Genomic DNA, 26,822 nt, shown 5'->3' with positions numbered 1-26,822 from the left:
GTGGTGTAGATGGTACACGGTGCTGGTTATCTGTGATAGTGGTGTAGATGGTACACCGTGCTGGTTATCTGTGATAGAGGTGTTGATGGTACACTGTGCTGGTTATCTGTGATAGAGGTGTAGATGGTACACCGTGCTGGTTATCTGTGACAGTGGTGTAGATGGTACACCGTGCTGGTTATCTGTGATATAGGTGTAGATGGGACACCGTGCTGGTTATCTGTGACAGTGGTGTAGATGGTACACCGTGCTGGTTATCTGTGATAGTGGTGTAGATGGTACACCGTGCTGGTTATCTGTTATAGCGGTATAGCTGGTAGACCGTGCTGGTTATCTGTGATAGAGGTGTAGATGGTACACCTTGCTGGTTATCTGTGATAGTGGTGTAGATGGTACACCGTGCTGGTTATCTGTGACAGTGGTGTAGATGGTACACCGTGCTGATTATCTGTGATAGAGGTGTAGATGGTACACCGTGCTGGTTATCTGTGATAGTGGTGTAGGTGGTACACCGTGCTGGTTGTCTGTGACAGTGGTGTAGATGGTACACCGTGCTGGTTATCTGTGACAGTGGTGTAGATAGTACACCGTGCTGGTTATCTGTGATAGAGGTTTAGATGGTGAACCGTGCTGGTTATCTGTGACAGTGGTGTAGATGGTACACCGTGCTGGTTATCTGTGATAGAGGTGTAGATGGTACACCGTGCTGGTTATCTGTGACAGTGGTGTAGATGGTACACCGTGCTGGTTATCTGTGATAGTGGTGTAGATGGTACGCCGTGCTGGTTATGTGTGACAGTGGTGTAGTTGGTACACCGTGCTGGTTATCTGTGATAGTGGTGTAGATGGTACACCGTGCTGGTTTTCTGTGATAGAGGTGTAGATGGTACACCGTGCTTGTTATCTGTGATAGTGGTGTAGATGGTACACCGTGCTGGTTATCTGTTATAGCGGTATAGCTGGTACACCGTGCTGGTTATCTGTGATAGTGGTGTAGATGGTACACTGTGCTGGATATCTGTGATAGAGGTGTAGATGGTACACCGTGCTGGTTGTCTGTGATAGTGGTGTAGATGGTACACCGTGCTGGTTATCTGTGACAGTGGTGTAGGTGGTACACCGTGCTGGTTGTCTGTGACAGTGGTGTAGATGGTACACCGTGCTGGTTATCTGTGACAGTGGTGTAGATGGTACACCGTGCTGGTTATTTGTTATAGCGGTGTAGATGGTACACCGTGCTGGTTATCTGTGATAGAGGTGTAGATCGTACACCGTGCAGGTTATCTGTGATAGAGGTGTAGATGGTACACTGTGCTGGTTATCTGTGACAGTGGTGTAGATGGTACACCGTGCTGGTTATCTGTGATAGTGGTGTAGATGGTACACCGTGCTGGTTATCTGTGACAGTGGTGTAGATGGTACACCGTGCTGGTTATCTGTGATATAGGTGTAGATGGGACACCGTGCTGGTTATCTGTGATAGAGGTGTAGATGGTACACCGTGCTGGTTATCTGTGATAGTGGTGTAGATGGTACACCGTGCTGGTTATCTGTTATAGCGGTATAGCTGGTAGACCGTGCTGGTTATCTGTGATAGAGGTGTAGATGGTACACCGTGCTGGTTATCTGTGACAGTGGTGTAGATGGTACACCATGCTGGTTATCTGTGATAGAGGTGTAGATGGTACACCGTGCTGGTTATCTGTGATAGTGGTGTAGGTGGTACACCGTGCTGGTTGTCTGTGACAGTGGTGTAGATGGTACACCGTGCTGGTTATCTGTGATAGAGGTTTAGATGGTGCACCGTGCTGGTTATCTGTGACAGTGGTGTAGATGGTACACCGTGCTGGTTATCTGTGATGGAGGTGTAGATCGTACACCGTGCTGGTTATCTGTGATAGAGGTGTAGATGGTACACCATGCTGGTTATCTGTGACAGTGGTGTAGATGGTACACCGTGCTGGTTATCTGTGATAGTGGTGTAGATGGTACACCGTGCTGGTTATCTGTGACAGTGGTGTAGATGGTACACCGTGCTGGTTATCTGTGACAGTGGTGTAGATGGTACACCGTGCTGGTTATCTGTGATAGAGGTGTAGATGGTACACCGTGCTTGTTATCTGTGACAGTGGTGTAGATGGTACACCGTGCTGGTTATCTGTGATAGTGGTGTAGATGGTACACCGTGCTGGTTATCTGTTATAGCGGTATAGCTGGTACACCGTGCTGGTTATCTGTGATAGAGGTGTAGATGGTACACCGTGCTGGTTATCTGTGATAGAGGTGTAGATGGTACACTGTGCTGGTTATCTGTGATAGAGGTGTAGATGGTACACCGTGCTGGTTGTCTGTGATAGTGGTGTAGATGGTACACCGTGCTGGTTATCTGTGACAGTGGTGTAGGTGGTACACCGTGCTGGTTGTCTGTGACGGTGGTGTAGATGGTACACCGTGCTGGTTATCTGTGATAGAGGTGTAAATCGTACACCGTGCAGGTTATCTGTGATAGAGGTGTAGATGGTACACCGTGCTGGTTATGTGTGATAGAGGTGTAGATGGTACACCGTGCTGGTTATCTGTGATATAGGTGTAGATGGGACACCGTGCTGGTTATCTGTGACAGTGGTGTAGATGGTACACCGTGCTGGTTATCTGTGATAGTGGCGTAGATGGTACTCCGTGCTGGTTATCTGTGACAGTGGTGTAGATGGTACACCGTGCTGGTTATCTGTGACAGTGGTGTAGATGGTACACCGTGCTGGTTATCTGTGATAGAGGTGTAGATGGTACACCGTGCTGGTTATCTGTGATAGAGGTGTAAATCGTACACCGTGCAGGTTATCTGTGACAGTGGTGTAGATGGTACACCGTGCTGGTTATCTGTGATAGAGGTGTAGATCGTACACCGTGCTGATCATCTGTGATAGAGGTGTAGATGGTCACCGTGCTGGTTATCTGTGACAGTGGTGTAGATGGTACACCGTGCTGGTTATCTGTGACAGTGGTGTAGATGGTACACCGTGCTGGTTATCTGTGATAGAGGTGTAGATGGTGCACCGTGCTGGTTATCTGTGATAGTGGTGTAGATGGTACACCGTGCTGGTTATCTGTGATAGAGGTGTAGATGGTACACCGTGCTGGTTATCTGTGACAGTGGTGTAGATGGTACACGGTGCTGGTTATCTGTGATAGTGGTGTAGATGGTACACCGTGCTGGTTATCTGTGACAGTGGTGTAGATGGTACACCGTGCTGGTTATCTGTGATAGTGGTGTAGATGGCACACCGTGCTGGTTATCTGTGATAGAGGTGTAGATGGTACACCGTGCTGGTTATCTGTGATAGTGGTGTAGATGGTACACCGTGCTGGTTATCTGTGACAGTGGTGTAGATGGTACACCGTGCTGGTTATCTGTGATAGTGGTGTAGATGGTACACCGTGCTGGTTATCTGTTATAGCGGTATAGCTGGTAGACCGTGCTGGTTATCTGTGATCGAGGTGTAGATGGTACACCGTGCTGGTTATCTGTGATAGTGGTGTAGATGGTACACCGTGCTGGTTATCTGTGATAGAGGTGTAGATGGTACACCGTGCTGGTTATCTGTGATAGTGGTGTAGGTGGTACACCGTGCTGGCTGTCTGTGACAGTGGTGTAGATGGTACACCGTGCTGGTTATCTGTGATAGAGGTGTAGATGGTACACCGTGCTGGTTATCTGTGACAGTGGTGTAGATGGTACACCGTGCTGGTTATCTGTGATAGAGGTGTAGATGGTACACCGTGCTGGTTATCTGTGACAGTGGTGTAGATGGTACACCGTGCTGGTTATCTGTGACAGTGGTGTAGATGGTACACTGTGCTGGTTATCTGTGATAGAGGTTTAGATGGTGCACCGTGCTGGTTATCTGTGACAGTGGTGTAGATGGTACACCGTGCTGGTTATCTGTGATAGAGGTGTAGATGGTACACCGTGCTGGTCATCTGTGATAGTGGTGTAGATGGTACGCCGTGCTGGTTATCTGTGACAATGGTGTAGATGGTACACCGTGCTGGTTATCTGTGATAGTGGTGTAGATGGTACACCGTGCTGGTTATCTGTGATAGAGGTGTAGATGGTACACCGTGCTTGTTATCTGTGACAGTGGTGTAGATGGTACACCGTGCTGGTTATCTGTGATAGTGGTGTAGATGGTACACCGTGCTGGTTATCTGTTATAGCGGTATGGCTGGTACACCGTGCTGGTTATCTGTGACAGTGGTGTAGATGGTACACCGTGCTGGTTATCTGTGATAGAGGTGTAGATGATACACCGTGCCGGTTATCTGTGACAGTGGTGTAGATGGTACACCGTGCTGGTTATCTGTGACAGTGGTGTAGATGGTACACCGTGCTGGTTATCTGTGATAGAGGTGTAGATGGTACACCGTGCTGGTTATCTGTGACTGTGGTGTAGATGGTACACTGTGCTGGTTATCTGTGACAGTGGTGTAGATGGTGCACCGTGCTGGTTATCTGTGATAGTGGTGTGGATGGTACACCGTGCTGGTTATCTGTGATAGAGGTGTAGATGGTGCACCGTGCTGGTTATCTGTGATAGAGGTGTAGATGGTCCACCGTGCTGGTTATCTGTTATAGCGGTGTAGATGGTACACCGTGCTGGTTATCTGTGATAGAGGATTAGATGGTACACCGTGCTGGTTATCTGTGATAGTGGTGTAGATGGTACACCGTGCTGGTTATCTGTTATAGCGGTGTAGATGGTACACCGTGCTGATTATCTGTTATAGAGGTGTAGATGGTACACCGTGCTGGTTATCTGTGCCAGTGGTGTAGATGGTACACCGTGCTGGTTATCTGTGATAGAGGTGTAGATGGGACACCGTGCTGGTTATCTGTGATAGTGGTGTAGATGGTACACCGTGCTGGTTATCTGTGATAGAGGTGTAGATGGTACACCGTGCTGGTTATCTGTTATAGCGGTGTAGATGGTACACCGTGCTGGTTATCTGTGATAGAGGTGTAGATGGTACACCGTGCTGGTTATCTGTGACAGTGGTGTAGATGGTACACCGTGCTGGTTATCTGTGATAGAGGTGTAGATGGGACACAGTGCTGGTTATCTGTGACAGTGGTGTAGATGTTACACCGTGCTGGTTATCTGTGATAGAGGTGTAGATGGTACTCCGTGCTGGTTATCTGTGACAGTGGTGTAGATGGTACACTGTGCTGGTTATCTGTGACAGTGGTGTAGATGGTACACCGTGCTGGTTAACTGTGATAGAGGTGCAGATGGTACACCGTGCTGGTTATCTGTGACAGTGGTGTAGATGGTACACCGTGCTGGTTATCTGTGATAGTGGTGTAGATGGTACACGGTGCTGGTTATCTATGATAGTGGTGTAGATGGTACACCGTGCTGGCTATCTGTGACAGTGGTGTAGATGGTACACCGTGCTGGTTATCTGTGACAGTGGTGTAGATGGTACACCGTGCTGGTTATGTGTGATAGAGGTGTAGATGGTACACCGTGCTGGTTATCTGTGACAGTGGTGTAGATGGTACACCGTGCTGGTTATCTGTGACAGTGGTGTAGATGGTACACGGTGCTGGTTATCTGTGATAGTGGTGTAGATGGTACACCGTGCTGGTTATCTGTGATAGAGGTGTTGATGGTACACTGTGCTGGTTATCTGTGATAGAGGTGTAGATGGTACACCGTGCTGGTTATCTGTGACAGTGGTGTAGATGGTACACCGTGCTGGTTATCTGTGATATAGGTGTAGATGGGACACCGTGCTGGTTATCTGTGACAGTGGTGTAGATGGTACACCGTGCTGGTTATCTGTGATAGTGGTGTAGATGGTACACCGTGCTGGTTATCTGTTATAGCGGTATAGCTGGTAGACCGTGCTGGTTATCTGTGATAGAGGTGTAGATGGTACACCTTGCTGGTTATCTGTGATAGTGGTGTAGATGGTACACCGTGCTGGTTATCTGTGACAGTGGTGTAGATGGTACACCGTGCTGATTATCTGTGATAGAGGTGTAGATGGTACACCGTGCTGGTTATCTGTGATAGTGGTGTAGGTGGTACACCGTGCTGGTTGTCTGTGACAGTGGTGTAGATGGTACACCGTGCTGGTTATCTGTGACAGTGGTGTAGATAGTACACCGTGCTGGTTATCTGTGATAGAGGTTTAGATGGTGAACCGTGCTGGTTATCTGTGACAGTGGTGTAGATGGTACACCGTGCTGGTTATCTGTGATAGAGGTGTAGATGGTACACCGTGCTGGTTATCTGTGACAGTGGTGTAGATGGTACACCGTGCTGGTTATCTGTGATAGTGGTGTAGATGGTACGCCGTGCTGGTTATGTGTGACAGTGGTGTAGTTGGTACACCGTGCTGGTTATCTGTGATAGTGGTGTAGATGGTACACCGTGCTGGTTTTCTGTGATAGAGGTGTAGATGGTACACCGTGCTTGTTATCTGTGATAGTGGTGTAGATGGTACACCGTGCTGGTTATCTGTTATAGCGGTATAGCTGGTACACCGTGCTGGTTATCTGTGATAGTGGTGTAGATGGTACACTGTGCTGGATATCTGTGATAGAGGTGTAGATGGTACACCGTGCTGGTTGTCTGTGATAGTGGTGTAGATGGTACACCGTGCTGGTTATCTGTGACAGTGGTGTAGGTGGTACACCGTGCTGGCTGTCTGTGACAGTGGTGTAGATGGTACACCGTGCTGGTTATCTGTGACAGTGGTGTAGATGGTACACCGTGCTGGTTATTTGTTATAGCGGTGTAGATGGTACACCGTGCTGGTTATCTGTGATAGAGGTGTAGATCGTACACCGTGCAGGTTATCTGTGATAGAGGTGTAGATGGTACACTGTGCTGGTTATCTGTGACAGTGGTGTAGATGGTACACCGTGCTGGTTATCTGTGATAGTGGTGTAGATGGTACACCGTGCTGGTTATCTGTGACAGTGGTGTAGATGGTACACCGTGCTGGTTATCTGTGATATAGGTGTAGATGGGACACCGTGCTGGTTATCTGTGATAGAGGTGTAGATGGTACACCGTGCTGGTTATCTGTGATAGTGGTGTAGATGGTACACCGTGCTGGTTATCTGTTATAGCGGTATAGCTGGTAGACCGTGCTGGTTATCTGTGATAGAGGTGTAGATGGTACACCGTGCTGGTTATCTGTGACAGTGGTGTAGATGGTACACCATGCTGGTTATCTGTGATAGAGGTGTAGATGGTACACCGTGCTGGTTATCTGTGATAGTGGTGTAGGTGGTACACCGTGCTGGTTGTCTGTGACAGTGGTGTAGATGGTACACCGTGCTGGTTATCTGTGATAGAGGTGTAGATGGTACACCGTGCTGGTTATCTGTGACAGTGGTGTAGATGGTACACCGTGCTGGTTATCTGTGATAGAGGTTTAGATGGTGCACCGTGCTGGTTATCTGTGACAGTGGTGTAGATGGTACACCGTGCTGGTTATCTGTGATGGAGGTGTAGATCGTACACCGTGCTGGTTATCTGTGATAGAGGTGTAGATGGTACACCATGCTGGTTATCTGTGACAGTGGTGTAGATGGTACACCGTGCTGGTTATCTGTGATAGTGGTGTAGATGGTACACCGTGCTGGTTATCTGTGACAGTGGTGTAGATGGTACACCGTGCTGGTTATCTGTGACAGTGGTGTAGATGGTACACCGTGCTGGTTATCTGTGATAGAGGTGTAGATGGTACACCGTGCTTGTTATCTGTGACAGTGGTGTAGATGGTACACCGTGCTGGTTATCTGTGATAGTGGTGTAGATGGTACACCGTGCTGGTTATCTGTTATAGCGGTATAGCTGGTACACCGTGCTGGTTATCTGTGATAGAGGTGTAGATGGTACACCGTGCTGGTTATCTGTGATAGAGGTGTAGATGGTACACTGTGCTGGTTATCTGTGATAGAGGTGTAGATGGTACACCGTGCTGGTTGTCTGTGATAGTGGTGTAGATGGTACACCGTGCTGGTTATCTGTGACAGTGGTGTAGGTGGTACACCGTGCTGGTTGTCTGTGACGGTGGTGTAGATGGTACACCGTGCTGGTTATCTGTGACAGTGGTGTAGATGGTACACCGTGCTGGTTATCTGTGATAGAGGTGTAAATCGTACACCGTGCAGGTTATCTGTGATAGAGGTGTAGATGGTACACCGTGCTGGTTATCTGTGATATAGGTGTAGATGGGACACCGTGCTGGTTATCTGTGACAGTGGTGTAGATGGTACACCGTGCTGGTTATCTGTGATAGTGGCGTAGATGGTACTCCGTGCTGGTTATCTGTGACAGTGGTGTAGATGGTACACCGTGCTGGTTATCTGTGACAGTGGTGTAGATGGTACACCGTGCTGGTTATCTGTGATAGAGGTGTAGATGGTACACCGTGCTGGTTATCTGTGATAGAGGTGTAAATCGTACACCGTGCAGGTTATCTGTGACAGTGGTGTAGATGGTACACCGTGCTGGTTATCTGTGATAGAGGTGTAGATCGTACACCGTGCTGATCATCTGTGATAGAGGTGTAGATGGTCACCGTGCTGGTTATCTGTGACAGTGGTGTAGATGGTACACCGTGCTGGTTATCTGTGACAGTGGTGTAGATGGTACACCGTGCTGGTTATCTGTGATAGAGGTGTAGATGGTGCACCGTGCTGGTTATCTGTGATAGTGGTGTAGATGGTACACCGTGCTGGTTATCTGTGATAGAGGTGTAGATGGTACACCGTGCTGGTTATCTGTGACAGTGGTGTAGATGGTACACGGTGCTGGTTATCTGTGATAGTGGTGTAGATGGTACACCGTGCTGGTTATCTGTGACAGTGGTGTAGATGGTACACCGTGCTGGTTATCTGTGATAGTGGTGTAGATGGCACACCGTGCTGGTTATCTGTGATAGAGGTGTAGATGGTACACCGTGCTGGTTATCTGTGACAGTGGTGTAGATGGTACACCGTGCTGGTTATCTGTGATAGTGGTGTAGATGGTACACCGTGCTGGTTATCTGTTATAGCGGTATAGCTGGTAGACCGTGCTGGTTATCTGTGATCGAGGTGTAGATGGTACACCGTGCTGGTTATCTGTGATAGTGGTGTAGATGGTACACCGTGCTGGTTATCTGTGATAGAGGTGTAGATGGTACACCGTGCTGGTTATCTGTGATAGTGGTGTAGGTGGTACACCGTGCTGGCTGTCTGTGACAGTGGTGTAGATGGTACACCGTGCTGGTTATCTGTGATAGAGGTGTAGATGGTACACCGTGCTGGTTATCTGTGACAGTGGTGTAGATGGTACACCGTGCTGGTTATCTGTGATAGAGGTGTAGATGGTACACCGTGCTGGTTATCTGTGACAGTGGTGTAGATGGTACACCGTGCTGGTTATCTGTGACAGTGGTGTAGATGGTACACTGTGCTGGTTATCTGTGATAGAGGTTTAGATGGTGCACCGTGCTGGTTATCTGTGACAGTGGTGTAGATGGTACACCGTGCTGGTTATCTGTGATAGAGGTGTAGATGGTACACCGTGCTGGTCATCTGTGATAGTGGTGTAGATGGTACGCCGTGCTGGTTATCTGTGACAGTGGTGTAGATGGTACACCGTGCTGGTTATCTGTGATAGTGGTGTAGATGGTACACCGTGCTGGTTATCTGTGATAGAGGTGTAGATGGTACACCGTGCTTGTTATCTGTGACAGTGGTGTAGATGGTACACCGTGCTGGTTATCTGTGATAGTGGTGTAGATGGTACACCGTGCTGGTTATCTGTTATAGCGGTATGGCTGGTACACCGTGCTGGTTATCTGTGATAGAGGTGTAGATGGTACACTGTGCTGGTTATCTGTGATAGAGGTGTAGATGGTACACCGTGCTGGTTATCTGTGATAGTGGTGTAGATGGTACACCGTGCTGGTTATCTGTTACAGCGGTTTAGATGGTACACCGTGCTGGTTATCTGTGATAGAGGTGTAGATGGTACACCGTGCTGGTTATCTGTGATAGAGGTGTAGATGATACACCGTGCTGGTTATCTGTGATAGAGGTGTAGATGGTACACCGTGCTGGTTATCTGTGACAGTGGTGTAGATGGTACACCGTGCTGGTTATCTGTGATAGAGGTGTAGATGGTACACCGTGCTGGTTATCTGTGATAGTGGTGTAGGTGGTACACCGTGCTGGTTGTCTGTGACAGTGGTGTAGATGGTACACCGTGCTGGTTATCTGTGATAGAGGTGTAGATGGTACACCGTGCTGGTTATCTGTGACAGTGATGTAGATGGTACACCGTGCTGGTTATCTGTGATAGAGGTGTAGATGGTACACCGTGCTGGTTATCTGTGACAGTGGTGTAGATGGTACACCGTGCTGGTTATCTGTGATAGAGGTGTAGATGGTACACCGTGCTGGTTATCCTTGGTAGTGGTGTAAATAGGTTTACTCACTGCCATATCCCTCGACATTGGCATCGAGTCACAGAGATGTACAGCACGGAAACAGACCCTTCGGTCCATCCTGTCCCTGCTGACCCAGATATCCCAATCCAATCTGGTCCCACCTGCCAGCACCCGTCCCATATCCGTCCAAACCCTTCCTATTCATATACCCATCTAAATGCCTCTTAAATGTTGTCATTGTATCAGCCTCCACCACATCCTGTGGCAGCTCATTCCATACACGTACCACCCTCTGGGTGAAAAAGTTGCCCCTTAGGTCTCTTTTATATCTTTCCCCTCTCACCCTTAACTATGCCCTCTATTTTGGACTGGTCCACCCCAGGGAATAGACTTTGTCTATTTACCCTATCCATGCCCCTCATGATTTTGTAAACCTCTATAAGGTCACCCCTCAGCCTCCGACGCTCCAGGGAAAACAGCCCCAGCCTTCCCAGCCTCTCCCTGTAGCTCAGACCCTCCAACCCTGGCAACATCCTTGTAAATCTTTTCTGAACCGTTTCAAGTTTCACAACATCTTTCCGATCGGAAGGAGGCCAGAATTGCACGCAATATTCCAACAGTGGCCTAACCAATGTCCTGTACAGCTGCAGTGTGACCTCTCAACTCCCTGCACTAACCGTATCTTAGCGCCCTGAATATTCACATCACGTGGTGTTCTAGTCAAGCTGAGGTTCGCTGTGACTGTATTGAGTGGTGGAGCTGGCTCATGGAGCTGAACGTCCTGCCCCTTGTTTATATGTTCTTCTCGCACACCATGATTTGTTTTTTTTTTAGATTAGACTAGACTTACAGTGTGGAAACAGGCCCCTTCGGCCCATCAAGTCCACACCGACCCGCCGAAGCGCAACCCACCCATACCCCTACATTTACCCCTTACCCAACACTAGGTTAGTAGTGTTTAGTGTTTAGTGTTTATCTAACACTACGGGCAATTTAGCTTGGCCAATTCACCTGACCTGCACATCTTTGGACTGTGGGAGGAAACCGGAGCACCCGGAGGAAACCCACGCAGACACGGGGAGAACGTGCAAACTCCACACAGTCAGTCGCCTGAGTCGGGAATTGAACCCGGGTCTACAGGCGCTGTGAGGCAGCAGTGCTAACCACTGTGCCACCGTGCCGCCCACGTTTTGAGGGGAAATGAATGCATCAGTACAGGATGTTGGTGAGGCCGCACTTGGGGTATTGTGTTCGGTATTAGTCAGCTACTGGAAGGATGTTATTAAACTGCTGAAGAAATTTACAAGGATGTTTCCTGGACGCAAGGGTCTGAGTTATCGGGAGAGGTTGGACAGGCCACGACTTTTTTTATTGAGAGCGTCGGAGACTGAGGGGGGGATCGGATAGAGGTGGGAAGATCATGAGAGGCATGGATAGGGTGAAGACAGTCAGTCTTTTTCCCAGGGATGGGGAATTGAGGAGTAGAGGGCATCAGTTGCTCCTGATGCGGTCTCCTCTACATTGGGGAGACTGGGCGCCTCCTAGCAGAGCACTTTAGGGAACATCTCCGAGATACCCGCACCAATCAACCACACCGCCCTGTGGCCCAACATTTCAACTCCCCCTCCCACTCTGCCGAGGACATGGAGGTCCTGGGCCTCCTTCACTGCCGCTCCCTCACCACCAGACGCCTGGAGGAAGAACGCCTCATCTGCCACCTCGGAACACTTCAACCCCAGGGCATCAATGTGGACTTCAACAGCTTCCTCATTTCCCCTTCCCCCACCTCACCCTAGTTCAAACTTCCAGCTCAGCACTGTCCCCATGACTTGTCCGGACTTGTCCTACCTGCCTAGCTCCTTTTCCACCTATCCACTCCACCCTCTCCTCCCTGACCTATCACCTTCATCCCCTCCCCCACTCACCTATTGTACTCTATGCTACTCTCTCCCCACCCCCACCCTCCTCTCGCTTATCTCCCCACCCTTCAGGCTCACTGCCTTTATTCCTGATGAAGGGCTTTTGCCCGAAACGTCGATTTCGCTGCTCCTCGGATGCTGCCTGAACTGCTGTGCTCTTCCAGCACCACTGACCCAGAATCTGGTTTCCAGCCTCTGCAGTCATTGTCTTTACCTGGGACGAGGGGTCATAGTTTGAAGATATTAGGAGGAGAGTATAGAGGGGATGTCAGAGGTAGGTTCCTTACACAGAGAGTTGTGAATGTATGGAATGTGTTCCCAGCGGTGGTGGTGGGAGCAGAGTCATTGGGGACATTTAAGTGACTGCTGGACATGTACATGGAGGGCAGTGAGTTGAGGGGTGAGTGGGTTAAGATATTTTATTTTACATTCGGATTAATCATCAGCACAACATCGTGGGGCGAAGGGCCTGTTCTGTGCAGTACTTTGCTATGTTCTATGTTCTAAACACATGGATAGGAGAGGACTAGAAGGACCAGGGCCGAGTGCAGGGAAATGGGGTTGGCGTGGATGGACATTTTGGTCAGCAGGGATCCATCTGGGCTGAAGGGTCTGTCTCCATGCTGTCGGACTCCATGGCTTTAGGTGATAGGGTTCCTGCTCTTTACCAAGCCAGCCACTCCTGTCTATCCCTGAGGTTAGTTCGGAGTGTGCTGTTCCGGTGTGGGTCAGGAGGAACGTATTGGTTAGAAAATGGTAAGGACAGCAGGTTCCCCTCCGAGAGCCGGACTGACACTGTTGACCAGGTCAGAGGTAACTGTTGATTTTTAGGACCCGTGAATTTCACCACCTGTCATGGCTCAGTTCAAACCCATGTCCCCAGGATGACCAATGTGGGATGTGTATTACCGGTCCAGAGACATTACCACTGCTCCACTCCCTGCCTGTACAGAAGGGCATGTCAAATAAGGGAATACATTTGGCTGATAACAAAGCAGATTTTCAAGGGAACACTCATTTCCGAAAAACAAGGACAGTCCTGAGAGAAAATGCAGTTTGTCACTTTGATTAGATTCCCCACAGTGTGGAAACAGGCCCTTCGGCCCAACAAGTCCACACCGACCCTCCGAAGAGTAACCCACACATTTCCCTCTGACTAATGCACCGAGCATTATGGGACAATTTCCCATGGCCAATCCCATCCTAACCTGCACATCCCTGGGCACTATGGGACAATTTCCCATGGCCAATCCACCCTAACCTGCACATCCCTGGGCACTATGGGACAATTTCCCATGGCCAATCCACCCTAACCTGCACATCCCTGCGCACTATGGGACAATTTCCCATGGCCAATCCCACCCTAACCTGCACATCCCTGGGCACTATGGGACAATTTCCCATGGCCAATCCACCCTAACCTGCACATCCCTGGGCACTATGGGACAATTTAGCACGGCCAATCCACCCTAACCTGCACATCCCTGGGCACTATGGGACAATTTCCCATGGCCAATCCAACCTAACCTGCACATCCCTGGGCACTATGGGACAATTTCCCATGGCCAATCCCATCCTAACCTGCACATCCCTGGGTACTATGGGACAATTTCCCATGGCCAATCCCACCCTAACCTGCACATCCCTGGGCACTATGGGACAATTTCCCATGGCCAATCCCACCCTAACCTGCACATCCCTGGGCACTATGGGACAATTTCCCATGGCCGATCCCACCCTAACCTGCACATCCCTGGGCACTATGGGACAATTTCCCATGGCCAATCCCACCCTAACCTGCACATCCCTGGGCACTATGGGACAATTTCCCATGGCCAATCCACCCTAACCTGCACATCCCTGGGCACTATGGGACAATTTCCCATGGCCAACCCACACTAACCTGCACATCCCTGGGCACTATGGGACAATTTCCCATGGCCAATCCCACCCTAACCTGCACATCCCTGGGCACTATGGGACAATTTCCCATGGCCAATCCCACCCTAACCTGCACATCCCTGGGCACTATGGGACAATATCCCATGGCTAATCCACCCTAACCTGCACACCCCTGGGCACTATGGGACAATTTCCCATGCCCAATCCCACTCTAACCTGCACATCCCTGGGCACTATGGGACAATTTCCCATGGCCAATCCACCCTAACCTGCACATCCCTGGGCACTATGGGACAATTTAGCACGGCCAATCCACCCTAACCTGCACATCCCTGGGCACTATGGGACAATTTCCCATGGCCAATCCACCCTAACCTGCACATCCCTGGGCACTATGGGACAATTTCCCACGGCCAATCCCACCCTAACCTGCACATCCCTGGGCACTATGGGACAATTTCCCACGGCCAATCCCACCCTGACCTGCACATCTTTTGACTGTGGGAGCACCCGGAGGAAACCCACACAGACACGGGGAGAATGTGCAAACTCCACACAGACAGTCGCCCCTGAGGCTGGGATCGAACCTGGGTCACTTGTGCTGGGAGGCAGCAGTGCTAACCAGTGAACCATCATGCCGCGGGGATGTTTTTATCATTTATTGGTTCGCATTTTGTTTGTAACATTACTCTTGTTAAGTATTGTGCCTGTAAATGGCGACTTTAAATCCATTTTTACTGCAGACCTCAGAGAGCAGCACAAGGATTTCCTTCACAAAAAGAGCCTGTCCATTGGACAGAAGAGAAAGTTCCGGAGAATTGCTCTGAGCGAAGGTTACACCAGGGTGATAATGGTCACCTCAGCGAGTGAGCAGGTACATGAGGGTGTTCCGCTGAAGGGCAGGCGTGTGGGAGGTGAGGAATTCTGGAGGAGAGCTGAGAAACATCAGCCAGACGAAATCCCGTTGGACCGTTTAGTGAGAAAACGTAGCGACGAGACAGGGGTATCTGGGACAACCGTCATTGTCGCACCCTCTGGCTTCGGGAAAAGTACCACCCTGCAGCAAATAACCCACAGCTGGGCAACAGGCGAGATGTACCCAGAGATCGATGTCATCTTCCCCTTTAAGGTTCAGCAGTTGAACTCCATCGAGGGGGAGACCTGTCTCAACGAGCTGGTGTTGGATTACTTCCCCCACTGCAGAGACTGGCTGCAGTTCCTGTGGAAGGAGCCGGAGAAAATACTGTTCATGTTGGATGATGTGGACCTTCTCCGAAAGCCCATGGAGACGCCGAGCGGCAACGCGCACGGATCTGAGAGTTTCGGGCCTGAACGCTTCTGCGAAGTCTCCCAGATCGTGCGCTGTCTTATTCAGGGGCGGTTACTGAAGGGCTGCTCAGTGATGGCCACCAGTTCCCCTTGGAGACTGCAGAACCTTGGAACGGTCGGATCGCATCGAATTGTCAATATCCTCGGGTTCAGCGCAGAGGTGATGGAGCAATATTTCCAACGCTGTTGCCTTGCTGGAGGTATTCCGGATTGGGATGAGACGGTCCACACCATGTGCCATAATCCTGGCTTCTGCTCAGCACTGGCATTAACGCTGGAAGCCCAGCTGACAGAAGGAGCCCAGACCCAGGCCATGGCCACCAGGACCAGAGCGCTTCTCACGTTCCTCACTTGGGTTTTGGACAAGCGTGGGTGTGAGGATGCCATCGCCCGCCACATGCTTCTGAAGTTGGGTGGCTTGGCGTACTGGGGAGTTTGCACCGAGACCGTTGTGTTTGGGAGAGACCACTTCGACCGGCACAGTCTCCCTCTTTCTAATTGGATCTCTACACTGATGATGGAAGTCCAAGGCGACGGTGGCGTTGGCTACGTCTTCACTCACCCCGTTTTGAAGGACTTTGTGGCCGCTCTGTATAAATCCCAGTGTACGCCAGCAGACCAAGTGAAGAGAACTCTGGCTGAGTGGTCCAGCTGCCCTCAGGACAGGTTTAAGCTTGTCTCCCGCTTTCTGATAGGCCTCTGTTCACCCAACGCAGTGAAAGAGACCGGGTTCCCCTGGGGGAAGGTCCCCTCGGAAACTGCCTCGAATGTGTCAGACTGGCTGAGGGAAAACTTCAGCCGCTGCGTGCAGGACCTGCAAAGCCAGAGGAACCAAAAGGGGCTCCTCGGGATTTTGGATTGCCTTCTGGAGTTCGGGGACGCCAGCACTCTGCGCGATGTCCTAGCTCCAGTGAAGACGCTGAGATTCGCCAAGTGTCCCCTTCAACCGGCTGACCGTACGGTTCTGTCAAAGGCATTTATTGTGGTCCAGGAGATTCAGGAGCTGGATTTGGACAGCTGTGGTCTGGAAGGCGAGGGATTCCATCAGCTGGAGCAGGTGCTACATAAATGCAAAGTACTCAGGTAATGCAACACGGTTGTTATAACGCTGCAAACTGTTCCCAATCCTGCTCATTTCTCCCTGTGAATTAATTACTTTTTTTCTATTCTTCATTAGCCTGAACAAGAATAAACTGGGTGATTCAGGAGTGACACGTCTGTCTCATATCCTGAAGAAAGAAAATTGCAGAATACAGAGATTGTTGTAAGTAATTCCCTTTAATAATTATCAGCAAATGTGACGTTCTATTATTCTGCAATAATTTAAACATAAACACAGTCTGTAAACGCCTGTTGCAATTAACAAAAATTTCACCGTGATGGTTTGCAGGTGGAATTTATTTTGGACTCTGCCTCTTTGTATGTTTCTGATGTTACAGTAAGTAGCATTTATGTCTTTTCTTTCCTTTAATCAATGCAGTTTAAAATCCAACAATCTCACGGACGGCTGTGTGGAAACCCTAATCTCCGCCCTCCGTGAAAATACTGTCCTGTTACAACTGGACATTGGCAACGATGATCCAAATGGTGACCAAGCTAACAGGCTGACTGACCAGTCCATTCCTGCTCTGTCCCAGTTCATTCAGAGTAACACACAAGTGACAGAACTCAGGTGAGTTTGTTCTTAAATGTTCCTCATTTAAATGTTCTTTGAAGAGAAATATCTTCTATCTCCATAATTAAGTTCCATGGATTTGCTGAATGAAACGAGATAATTACAGTCATTGGGATGGACAGCACAGAAACAGACCCTTCGGCCCAACCCGTCCGTGCTGACCCAGATATCCCAACCCAATCTAGTCCCACCTGCCAGCACCCGGCCCATATCCCTCCAAACCCTTCCTATTCATATACCCATCCAAATGCCTCTTAAATGTTGTCATTGTACCAGCCTCCACCACATCCTCTGGCAGCTCATTCCATACACGTACCACCCTCTGGGTGAAAAAGTTGCCCCTTAGGTCTCTTTTACATCTTTCCCCTCTCACCCTAAACCTATGCTCATCTAGTTTTGCTGTCCCTCCCCTCTCCCCCGCACCCCCCCAACACACACACACACATTAACAGCACAGAGGGGGAAGGAGTGGAGAGTGACGAACTCCTGGGAGTGGTCATCCACAACAAGCTTTCTTGGACCCTTCATGTGGACGCACTGGTTACAAAGGCCCAACAACATCTCCTCTCCCTCAGGAAGCTGGGGAAGTTTGCCATGATGGTGAATACCCGTGCCAACGATTACAGGTGCCCCATCGAGAGCATTCTGTCTGGGTGTATTACTACCTGGTATGGTAACTGTACCATTCGAGATCGGAGACGGTTACAGAGAGTGGGGAACTCAGCCCGGACAATCACAAAGGCCAACCTCCCATCTACAGGAACCATCTCCCAGGCCCTGCTGTCAGGGAAAGGCCACCAGCATTCTCAAAGATCCAGCCCACCCTGACAAAGTTTTTCTACACCCTCTCCCATCGGGGAGAAGCTACAGAAACCTGGACCCACACACACACCAGCTGGTTTCGTAACAGTTATTCCCTACTGTTGTTAGAATACTGAATGGACTCACAAACTCTTAACATTCACCTGTACCTGTGTTTTTGTTTTTGCTGCTATTTACCTGTTATTTACTATCGATGCTACGTAACTCTGTGATCTGCCTGGGATTGCTTGTAAGACAAAAGCTTTTCATGTGCACATTCGGTCCACGTGACAATATATTAAATTCAATTGAATTCAACTTTAGACTCCCCTATCCTGTGGGGGAAAAGACCTTGTCTATTCACCTTATCATGGTTTTATCAATCTCTATAAGGTCACCCCTCGGGGGGATCCAAGATGGCGGCGACCCAGCAAGACTGAGTCCACAGTGCTCTACCCAAAACTTGGGAAAAGTGGGCTATCCACCCCCACCACACTCACTAAACCATTTATAATAGTTGTTAACCTTAAATAGTTACCTATTAGTACATTTAAATAGTCTAATACTAGCTGGAAAATGAGTAAAGGGAAGGGAACAGGCGGCTCTAAGAAAGCAGGGACCCCTCCCCCACCCTCTCCCTCTTCAGCTGCAACAAAGGTGTCTTCAGCTGCTTCAGGAGATTTACCAACGAAGATGAGCTTTGAGGAGATGTTTGCCAGGTGGGAGGCGAAGGTTGATGCTTTTATCGATGAGTCTCGGCAGAGCAGAGAAGCACTATCAGCCGAGCTGCAGAAGCAGGGCAGAGACATTCAGGAACTGGAGTGCCGAGTCAGAGAGGTGGAGTCGAAGGCCGCAACCTCAGAGACTGCGATAAAATCAACAGCCAACCACATCCGTTTTCTCGAGAATCGAGTCCAGAACCTAGAAAACCACATTGATGACCTCGAAAATCGATGTCGTAGAAAAAATATTCGGTTATTGGGCCTGCCCGAGCAGGAAGAGGGAGGCCAGCTGACAGCATTCTTAGAGCATTGGCTGCCACAACTTTTAAATCTGCATAATGGATCAGGCCAGGTAAGGGTAGAATGGGCCTACCGGGTCACAGTACGTGGGCCCGGCTCAACCCAGCGCCCACGCCTGGTCCTGTTCCAGCTGCAGAGCTATAGGGAGAGGCAGATGCTCCTGGAAGCCTCGAGAAATCTGGGAAAAGATCCCCAAGCTATGACCCACAAAGGATCCAGGATCATGCTGTTCCAGGACTTCTCCCCAGCTTTGGTCCGAAAGAGGAAGGCATTCGATGAGGCGAAGAAGCGTTTAAGGGACTTAAATATCCAGTACTCCTTACGATATCCAGCGACGCTACGCCTTAGCCACGAAGGATCCATATATAACTTCGGATCACCGGAGAAGGCTAAGGAATTCTTGGACTCTCTTAAATAAACTGTAAGAGATTGTGGACGCTGGTCTGCCTTTCCCATTATTTTAGTTTACATCCCTTCATCTTTTCTTATCTTTCCCCCCATGTGTGTATGTATATATATATATATATATATGTTGGGGCGTTTGGTTAATGTTGATGGGGAGAGGTGGTTACCTTATTCTATTTTACTTCTGTTTTTAGGAGCGGGGTTGTTTTTCTTTCCCCTGTTATTTTGTGGTATTATATTTAAGTATTACATGTTGAGATTGTAATCTTATAGTTATATATGGTATTAATATTCCCAAATATATTTAGATGTGGGTGTGGGTGGGGGTGGGGTGTTCACTGTTAACTCTAGCTTTATGTTATATTTGAATTCTCCTCATTTTATTGAGGAACACCTGGGTCAAGGGTGGGGCACTGGTTGGAAGAGGGTAAGATGGACTGTGGGAGAGGAAGTGACGCTCCCTGGGAACAAGGGAGAAAATCTCCAATTCGGAATGTTTTATATTTTTTATACTTAGAAAGAGTTTTTTGTGATATTGTTTTGAGTGTATCAGAGAGTCTTTACTTTTGTAAATCTTGTATGCTCCATGCTCGGGATGTTCTAGATAGGGTTTCCCCTCCCGAGGGGTCTCGGATCTGTCCAGATGATTATGGCTGAACAGTCGGTTAAGTGGTGCACCTGGAATGTCAGGGGGAGTAATTCGCCAGTTAAAAGGAAGAAAATATTATCAAATCTTAAGAAGGAGAGAGTTGATATAGCTCTCCTACAGGAGACACACCTGTCGGATAAAGAACACTTAAAATTACGACAGGGCGGATTTGATCAGGCCTTTTTTTCCTCTTTTAATTCAAAAAGCAGGGGAGTCGTTATCCTTGTCCGGAAGAACTTCCCTTTGAAAATTCTAAATCAGATAAAAGACGAATCTGGACGACATATTTTGATTAAAGCCCTCATAAATGGAGAGGAATATGGGATCTTAAATGTGTACTGCCCCCCGGCACACCCCTTTAAATTCATAACGGAAGCTTTTTCAAAACTGATGGCCTTTGGTGCCCGTCATACAATTATAGGGGGAGACTTTAATTGTATTATGGATCCGGAAATAGACAGGATTCCCAAGAGTGCCGCTGGAGTATCTCCCAGATCTAGACAACTGGCGGACCTGAATAAAGAATTAGGATTGGTAGATGTATGGAGATGTCTCCATCCACAGGGTAGAGATTTTTCTTTCTACTCTAATCCACATAAATGTCACACAAGAATTGATATGTTTTTTGCCCCATCGATTTTTCTAAACTCTATAGCAACCTGTAAAATAGGTACTATAGCAATCTCTGACCATGCCGCTGTATACATGGAAACTAAGGTAAAGAACAATGGGACATCTGCTCGGCATTGGCGTATGGACCCCTTCCTGTTAAAAGATAGCAAATTTTTAAAGTACTTCTCCCAAGAACTTAAAACTTTTTTAGAAATTAATACTGGTACGGCTAGCAATCCGTCAGTGATGTGGGAGACCATCAAAGCTTATGCACGAGGTTTGATCATCTCCTATTCAGCGACCCAGAGGAAAATGAAGGGAGAGCAACAGCGTCTGCTCGAAGCTCGCCTAAAAGCAGCCGAAACAGCATACGCTGATAGACCTTCTATCACAAAATTGCAGAGGATTACAGCTCTTAGGACAGCTTTAAACACCGCGCTTACTCAAACGGCTAAAAGGGAAATATTATTTGCGAAACAAAGATTATATGAATATGGCGACAAACCGGGTAGATACTTAGCATTTCTTGCAAAGAAAAAGAAAGCCCCTCAAACTATTCCGACCATCAAGGAAAGCACAGGTACCCTGACTCATGATCATAAAAAGATCAATGCGACCTTTAAAGAATTTTATTCTGAACTATATAGATCGCAGGATTGTGAAGATAGGATTAGGAGGATGCAGTCATTTTTTAAAAATTTGACCTTCCCGGGCCTGACTCCGGAACAGGTGTCGGCCCTAAATACCCCTTTAACAGTCCAAGAAATACTTGAGGCAATTAGGCAACTTCAGAGCGGAAAAGCACCGGGCCCGGATGGTTTTCAAGCTGAATTCTATAAAGAATTTACAGGAATATTGGTTGACCCACTTATGGATATGTATAATTTTGCGCATAGTCAGGTCTGTCTCCCGCCCACGCTGAAAGAAGCAAATATTTCTCTTATCCTCAAAAAAGGAAAAGACCCAGAAGATTGTGCATCTTACAGACCAATATCCTTACTAAATGTAGACTTTAAAATTCTCTCAAAAATGTTAGCACTAAGACTAGAAAGGGTACTGCCATATATTATAAAGGAGGACCAGACGGGATTTATTAAGGGCCGCAGATCATCCAATAATATCAGAAGGGTCTTGAATATGATCCAAGCCTGTCATCAGGGAAAGATACCAGGAGTAGTAATTTCATTGGATGCGGAAAAGGCATTTGATAGGGTTGAATGGTCATATTTATTTTACACATTGGAAAGGTTTGGCGTTGGACAGGTGTTTACCAAATGGGTTTCAACATTGTATAATGACCCCAAAGCAGCTGTTATTACTAATGGGTTAAGATCGGATGGCTTCAGTGTGGGTAGGGGCTGCCGTCAAGGATGTCCTCTCTCACCATTGTTGTTTACACTGATAATCGAACCATTAGCAGAAGCCATCCGGACTGATCCTGATATAACGGCCCCGAGGATTGGTACAGGTAAACACAAAATTACCCTCTATGCAGATGACGTTCTCTTATTCCTCAGTAATCCTTTAATGTCAGTGCCTCGTCTAATTCAAGTTATTAATACATTTAGTGCATTCTCAGGCTATAAAATTAATTTTTCAAAATCGGAAGCCATGCCAATGGGTGGTCTGGCTATGATACCCCACTTAATGGACGGATCCCCTTTTCCCTTCCGTTGGTCCCTGGAGGGCTTCTTATATTTAGGTATTTTTATCACGCCAGTATTTGATCAGCTGTATAGGGCTAATTTTGTACAATTAATGGAAAGGATAAGGCAGGACCTCCAGCGATGGAGAGACCTTCCGATTTCCTGGCTAGGGAGAATAGCATTAATTAAAATGAATGTTCTGCCCCGTCTCTTATATCCTATGAGAATGCTCCCGCTGATGCTGCCAAGGCTAGCCCTACGTAAATTATATGGCTGGCTGGGCTCCTTTATTTGGAACCACAGACGGCCCCTTATTAAGCTGAAGAAGCTACAGCTTCCACAGGCAAGGGGAGGACTGGACTTCCCAGACTTTAGGAAATATCAGTTAAGCTCCCTACTAAGTTACATAGCTGATTGGGTTTCATCTGATCCACAATCAATTTGGCTGGATATCGAAGCCTCCCAAGTAAAATACCCACTTATTAACCTTTTATTTTCAGATAAGAGGAAAATCATTACAGACCACTGTAAAAATCCCATAATATTAAACACAATTAAGGCCTGGAATATAATGCGGCAAAATGAGGGTAACTCACATAAAACATCCCCCCATGCACCAATAGTAGGCGCATGGGGATTCCAACCGGGGATTACAGATGCCACCTTTAAACTCTGGAGATCCAGGGGTATCTCATGCTTAGGGGACCTATTTAAAGATGGGATCCTGATGTCCTTTGAGCAGCTGCGTCTGAAATTCGGAATACCTAATGGGGATCTCTTTCGATACTTCCAAGTTCGAGATTATATACAGAGGAAGACTACATTAATAGATAGTCTTTATAAATCAGACAGAGAACGTAATGTCTTACGACCAGCGGGGGCATCCTCCGTTAGTACTATATACCATTTGCTACATGATGGAGTCTCAGGAGACATGGATGACCTGCTTAAAACATGGGAGCAGGACTTGGGGCTAGAAATCTCTGAGGATATGTGGAATGACATTTGGGAAAATGCTAGAAGAATTGCTATCTGTAACAGAACCCAGGCTATCCAACTAAAGATACTTCATAGGGCCCATATAGCTCCGGCTCGACTGGCAAAATTTAAGGCAGGAGCATCTCCAATGTGTCCCAAATGCAAAATAGAGGTGGGTACTCTTGTACATTGTCTGTGGACTTGTCAGAAAATCCGCAGATACTGGACTAAAGTGGCAAATACCCTGACAGAAATTTTAGGAACGGAAATTAGGGTGGACCCTGTATCTCTCCTTTTGGGCTTTTCGAACCTCTCATCTCTGGATATGCATGGGAAGAGACTATTTTCTATTCTCTCTTTCTGTGCAAGGAAAAATATTTTGGTGAACTGGGTGGCTGAGGGCCCCCCTGGACTTTCAAATTGGCACAGATTAATTATGGAATATATCCCCCTTGACTTCCTCACAAATATGGTGCACCGAAAGACTGAATTATTTTATAAAATATGGCAGCCCTTTTTGAATTATATAAATGCAGATATTTCGGCTATCCTAACAAGGGCTTTTATTTAGTGAAGATTTCAGACCGGGCTGCTCCGGGGCCCCTTGGGAGAGGAATCCTGCGCGAATACGGGTTTTATTATATTTGATGTTTATACATTCTGAGCATGTAAGAGACTTAGGTATACACTCTGGTTAGTTATAGGTTAGATTAGTAGAAAGTTGAGGTTTTTTTTCTTTCTTTTTTCGTTTCTTTTTTTTTCTTTTTTTGTTTTCTTTCTTTCTCTTTTCTTTGTTAAATTATGACTATTGTATATATGATTTAATTGTACATCAATGTTTGTATTTGAGAGTTTTGTTTATTTTTGTAAATTTGCAAAAATGTTAAATTTCAATAAAAATATCTAAAAAAAAAATAAGGTCACCCCTCAGCCTCAGATGTTCCAGGGAGAGAGTCCCAGCCTATCCAACCCCTCCTTATAACTCAAACCCTCCCAGCCCCGGTAACATCCTTTGTAATCTATTTTTTTTTGTGTGCCCAACTCCTCTATGCAGTGTTCATACCGCTGAGAGCAAGCATGCCAAACGCCTCCTTCACCACCCTGTCTACCTGCCCCAAGGAGCTGTGTACTGTCTACTGGTGGCTGTCTCTCTCAGGGATAAATAACATTCTTTTAAAAAGCGCAGTCAAAGACAGGAATCTCGTTATCCAACAGCGATCTCAGAAGCTACACCTTTTCGGTAATTGTCGTGATTTATTTTTTTCAGATTGTCACACAATCAATTCTCTGCGGAAGGACTGAAAAGGTTGGAACGGATTCCAGCATCAAACAATTTAACAGTAAAAATAGAATGAAGGGAGGAGGGGCTCGTAAATCCTGTTGTAATGATTTGGTATGCTTTGTGGGGGATGCTCATTAGACACAGCGGTTTACACTCTGAGTCTTCGAAGCTGAAAATAATACACTTGATTTTTTTAAATACACTTTTGTAATTTGTGTGACAATAATGTGGCTTTTTGTCCTGGGTTTTATTTTGAAGAGAGGTTTTAAGTCACAGGTTCTGAGCTGTCTGCGCAGATCCACTTGGGTAAGCAGTCTATGAAGCTTTAGGGGTTGTATATGACAGGCGGAAACAATAGAAGCAGCCTGAACGGGTGGGGTCAGCCTCTCACACAGAACCAGGATTTTCTGTTTCAGGAGAAGTTGCTACTGGGGGTCTTGGGGTGGAAGCTGTTGTTTCTCTCAGTCACAGTTTACAGCTGGGGGCTCTCTTCCTGTTGCTGACAGAGAGGTCAAAACAAGGACTGTAGCTGCTGGAAACCAGACTCTGGATCAGTGGTGCTGGAAGAGCACAGCAGGTCAGCAGCATCTGAGGAGCGGGAAAATTGACGTTTCGGCCAAAAGCCCTTCATCAGGAATGAATATTAGACAGTCTGCTCTTTTTGTGAATTTGCTTTTGTAAAGTATATAGGAACAGTTAATTAGTGATAGTTATTGTATCTGTTATTTGGTTAAACATTCTGATAGAGTTACACCTTAGCCAATTTTTCTTTGTAGTATTTTAACTGCATCTGAATAAAGTGCCTTTTGTTTCACATCTGGCAATTTGACCAATTGATTTGTGTCTGGAACGCAACACCTTACACTCACCTTGAACATTAGAAAAGTTTCTCGATAGATAATGTTTTTGACAGGGTTTAGTCTGCTCCATAACAATTCTCTGGATCAAGGTCTCTCATTGCAGGTTGGGTTCAGGATGGTTGGACTCCAGCGGCGAGTGTCTGTGTTTTATTTCGGGAATTGAATTCGGGGTCGGGTTAAACAGGGCGTGCCTTGTGTGGTGAAGGCTCTTCCAGTCACCAACGGTTTCCTGAGGGCGCACAAAGTCACCTGGGTCAAAACGAGGGCTGCAGATGCTGGAAACCGGAGTCTGGGTGAGGGTGGTGCTGGAAAAGCACAGCAGGTCAGGGCAGCATCCGGGGAGCAGGAAAAGGAGCTGAGCAAGGCTTGGCTTTTGGAATTGGCAAACAGGCTGGGGTTGGGGTTAGCTGGGTCTGCGAGGGGAGGGCAGAATTTGCGGAATCATTGGGAACGGATAAAATTCAATTGGAAATGGAGTAGCTTGAGTTGGGGGCAGAAGAAAAAGAAAGAGGAAAGGGAATTAAAGAGTTTGACTTCTGGTTAAAAGCAGAAGGAAAGGAGAAAAGGAGAGAAATACAGCTCTTGGAAGAAAGGGAAAAAGAGAGATGTTTTGACTTTGGGAGTTTGGGACTGGCGGAGGTGGATGGTCAATGTCAGGCCTTGTTCAGAACCTGACTGTGAGTTTTACCATGCCAGCAGGACGTTACAAAATACCGCACTGTCCCACCGTGACGTCTGCTCAAACTAAAACAAATGGGCATGCAGCTAAACAAACAGGAGGTGGAGGAGGGGGGATACCCTCAGGGAGTCAGGCAGGAAGGGGACAGGGAGGACAGGAGGTGGAGGAGGGGGGATACCCTCAGGCAGGAAGGGGACAGGGAGGACAGGAGCTCACAGCATCATCAACACATACACATACACACACACCCACACCCCAACACAGACACACACACACACACACACACACACCCACACCCCAACACAGACACACACACACACACACACACACACCCACACCCCAACACAGACACACACACACACTCACACACACACACACCCTCACACCACACCCCAACACAGACACACACACACACTCACACACACACACACAGACACACACACACAGACTCTCACACACAGACACAGACACTCACACAAACACATACACACAGACACAGACACAGACAGAAGCACACACAGACAGACTCACGCACAGACAGACACACACCCACAGAGACCCACACACAGACACTCACACACTCACAGACATACACACGGACA

The 26,822-nt window shown here is 47.7% G+C and overlaps 1 protein-coding gene across 1 annotated transcript in view; it reads left to right on the top strand.

The window, feature by feature from the left end:
- The window catches only part of LOC132834493 (NACHT, LRR and PYD domains-containing protein 3-like), a 93,489-nt gene extending 67,994 nt beyond the window's left edge, over nucleotides 1-25,495 (top strand). The window contains exons 3-6 of the mRNA XM_060853412.1: nucleotides 15,026-16,694; nucleotides 16,789-16,875; nucleotides 17,092-17,283; nucleotides 24,667-25,495. Of these exons, the coding sequence (XP_060709395.1) occupies nucleotides 15,026-16,694; nucleotides 16,789-16,875; nucleotides 17,092-17,283; nucleotides 24,667-24,754 (2,036 nt within the window). The 3' untranslated portion in view covers nucleotides 24,755-25,495. The remainder of the gene's footprint in view (nucleotides 1-15,025; nucleotides 16,695-16,788; nucleotides 16,876-17,091; nucleotides 17,284-24,666) is intronic.
- The last annotated feature ends 1,327 nt before the right edge of the window (nucleotides 25,496-26,822 follow it).

This window comes from Hemiscyllium ocellatum, chromosome 40 (genome assembly GCF_020745735.1).
Source record: "Hemiscyllium ocellatum isolate sHemOce1 chromosome 40, sHemOce1.pat.X.cur, whole genome shotgun sequence".
NCBI classification, from domain to species: domain Eukaryota; kingdom Metazoa; phylum Chordata; class Chondrichthyes; order Orectolobiformes; family Hemiscylliidae; genus Hemiscyllium; species Hemiscyllium ocellatum.
This window is presented reverse-complemented; position numbering and strand designations above follow the sequence as displayed.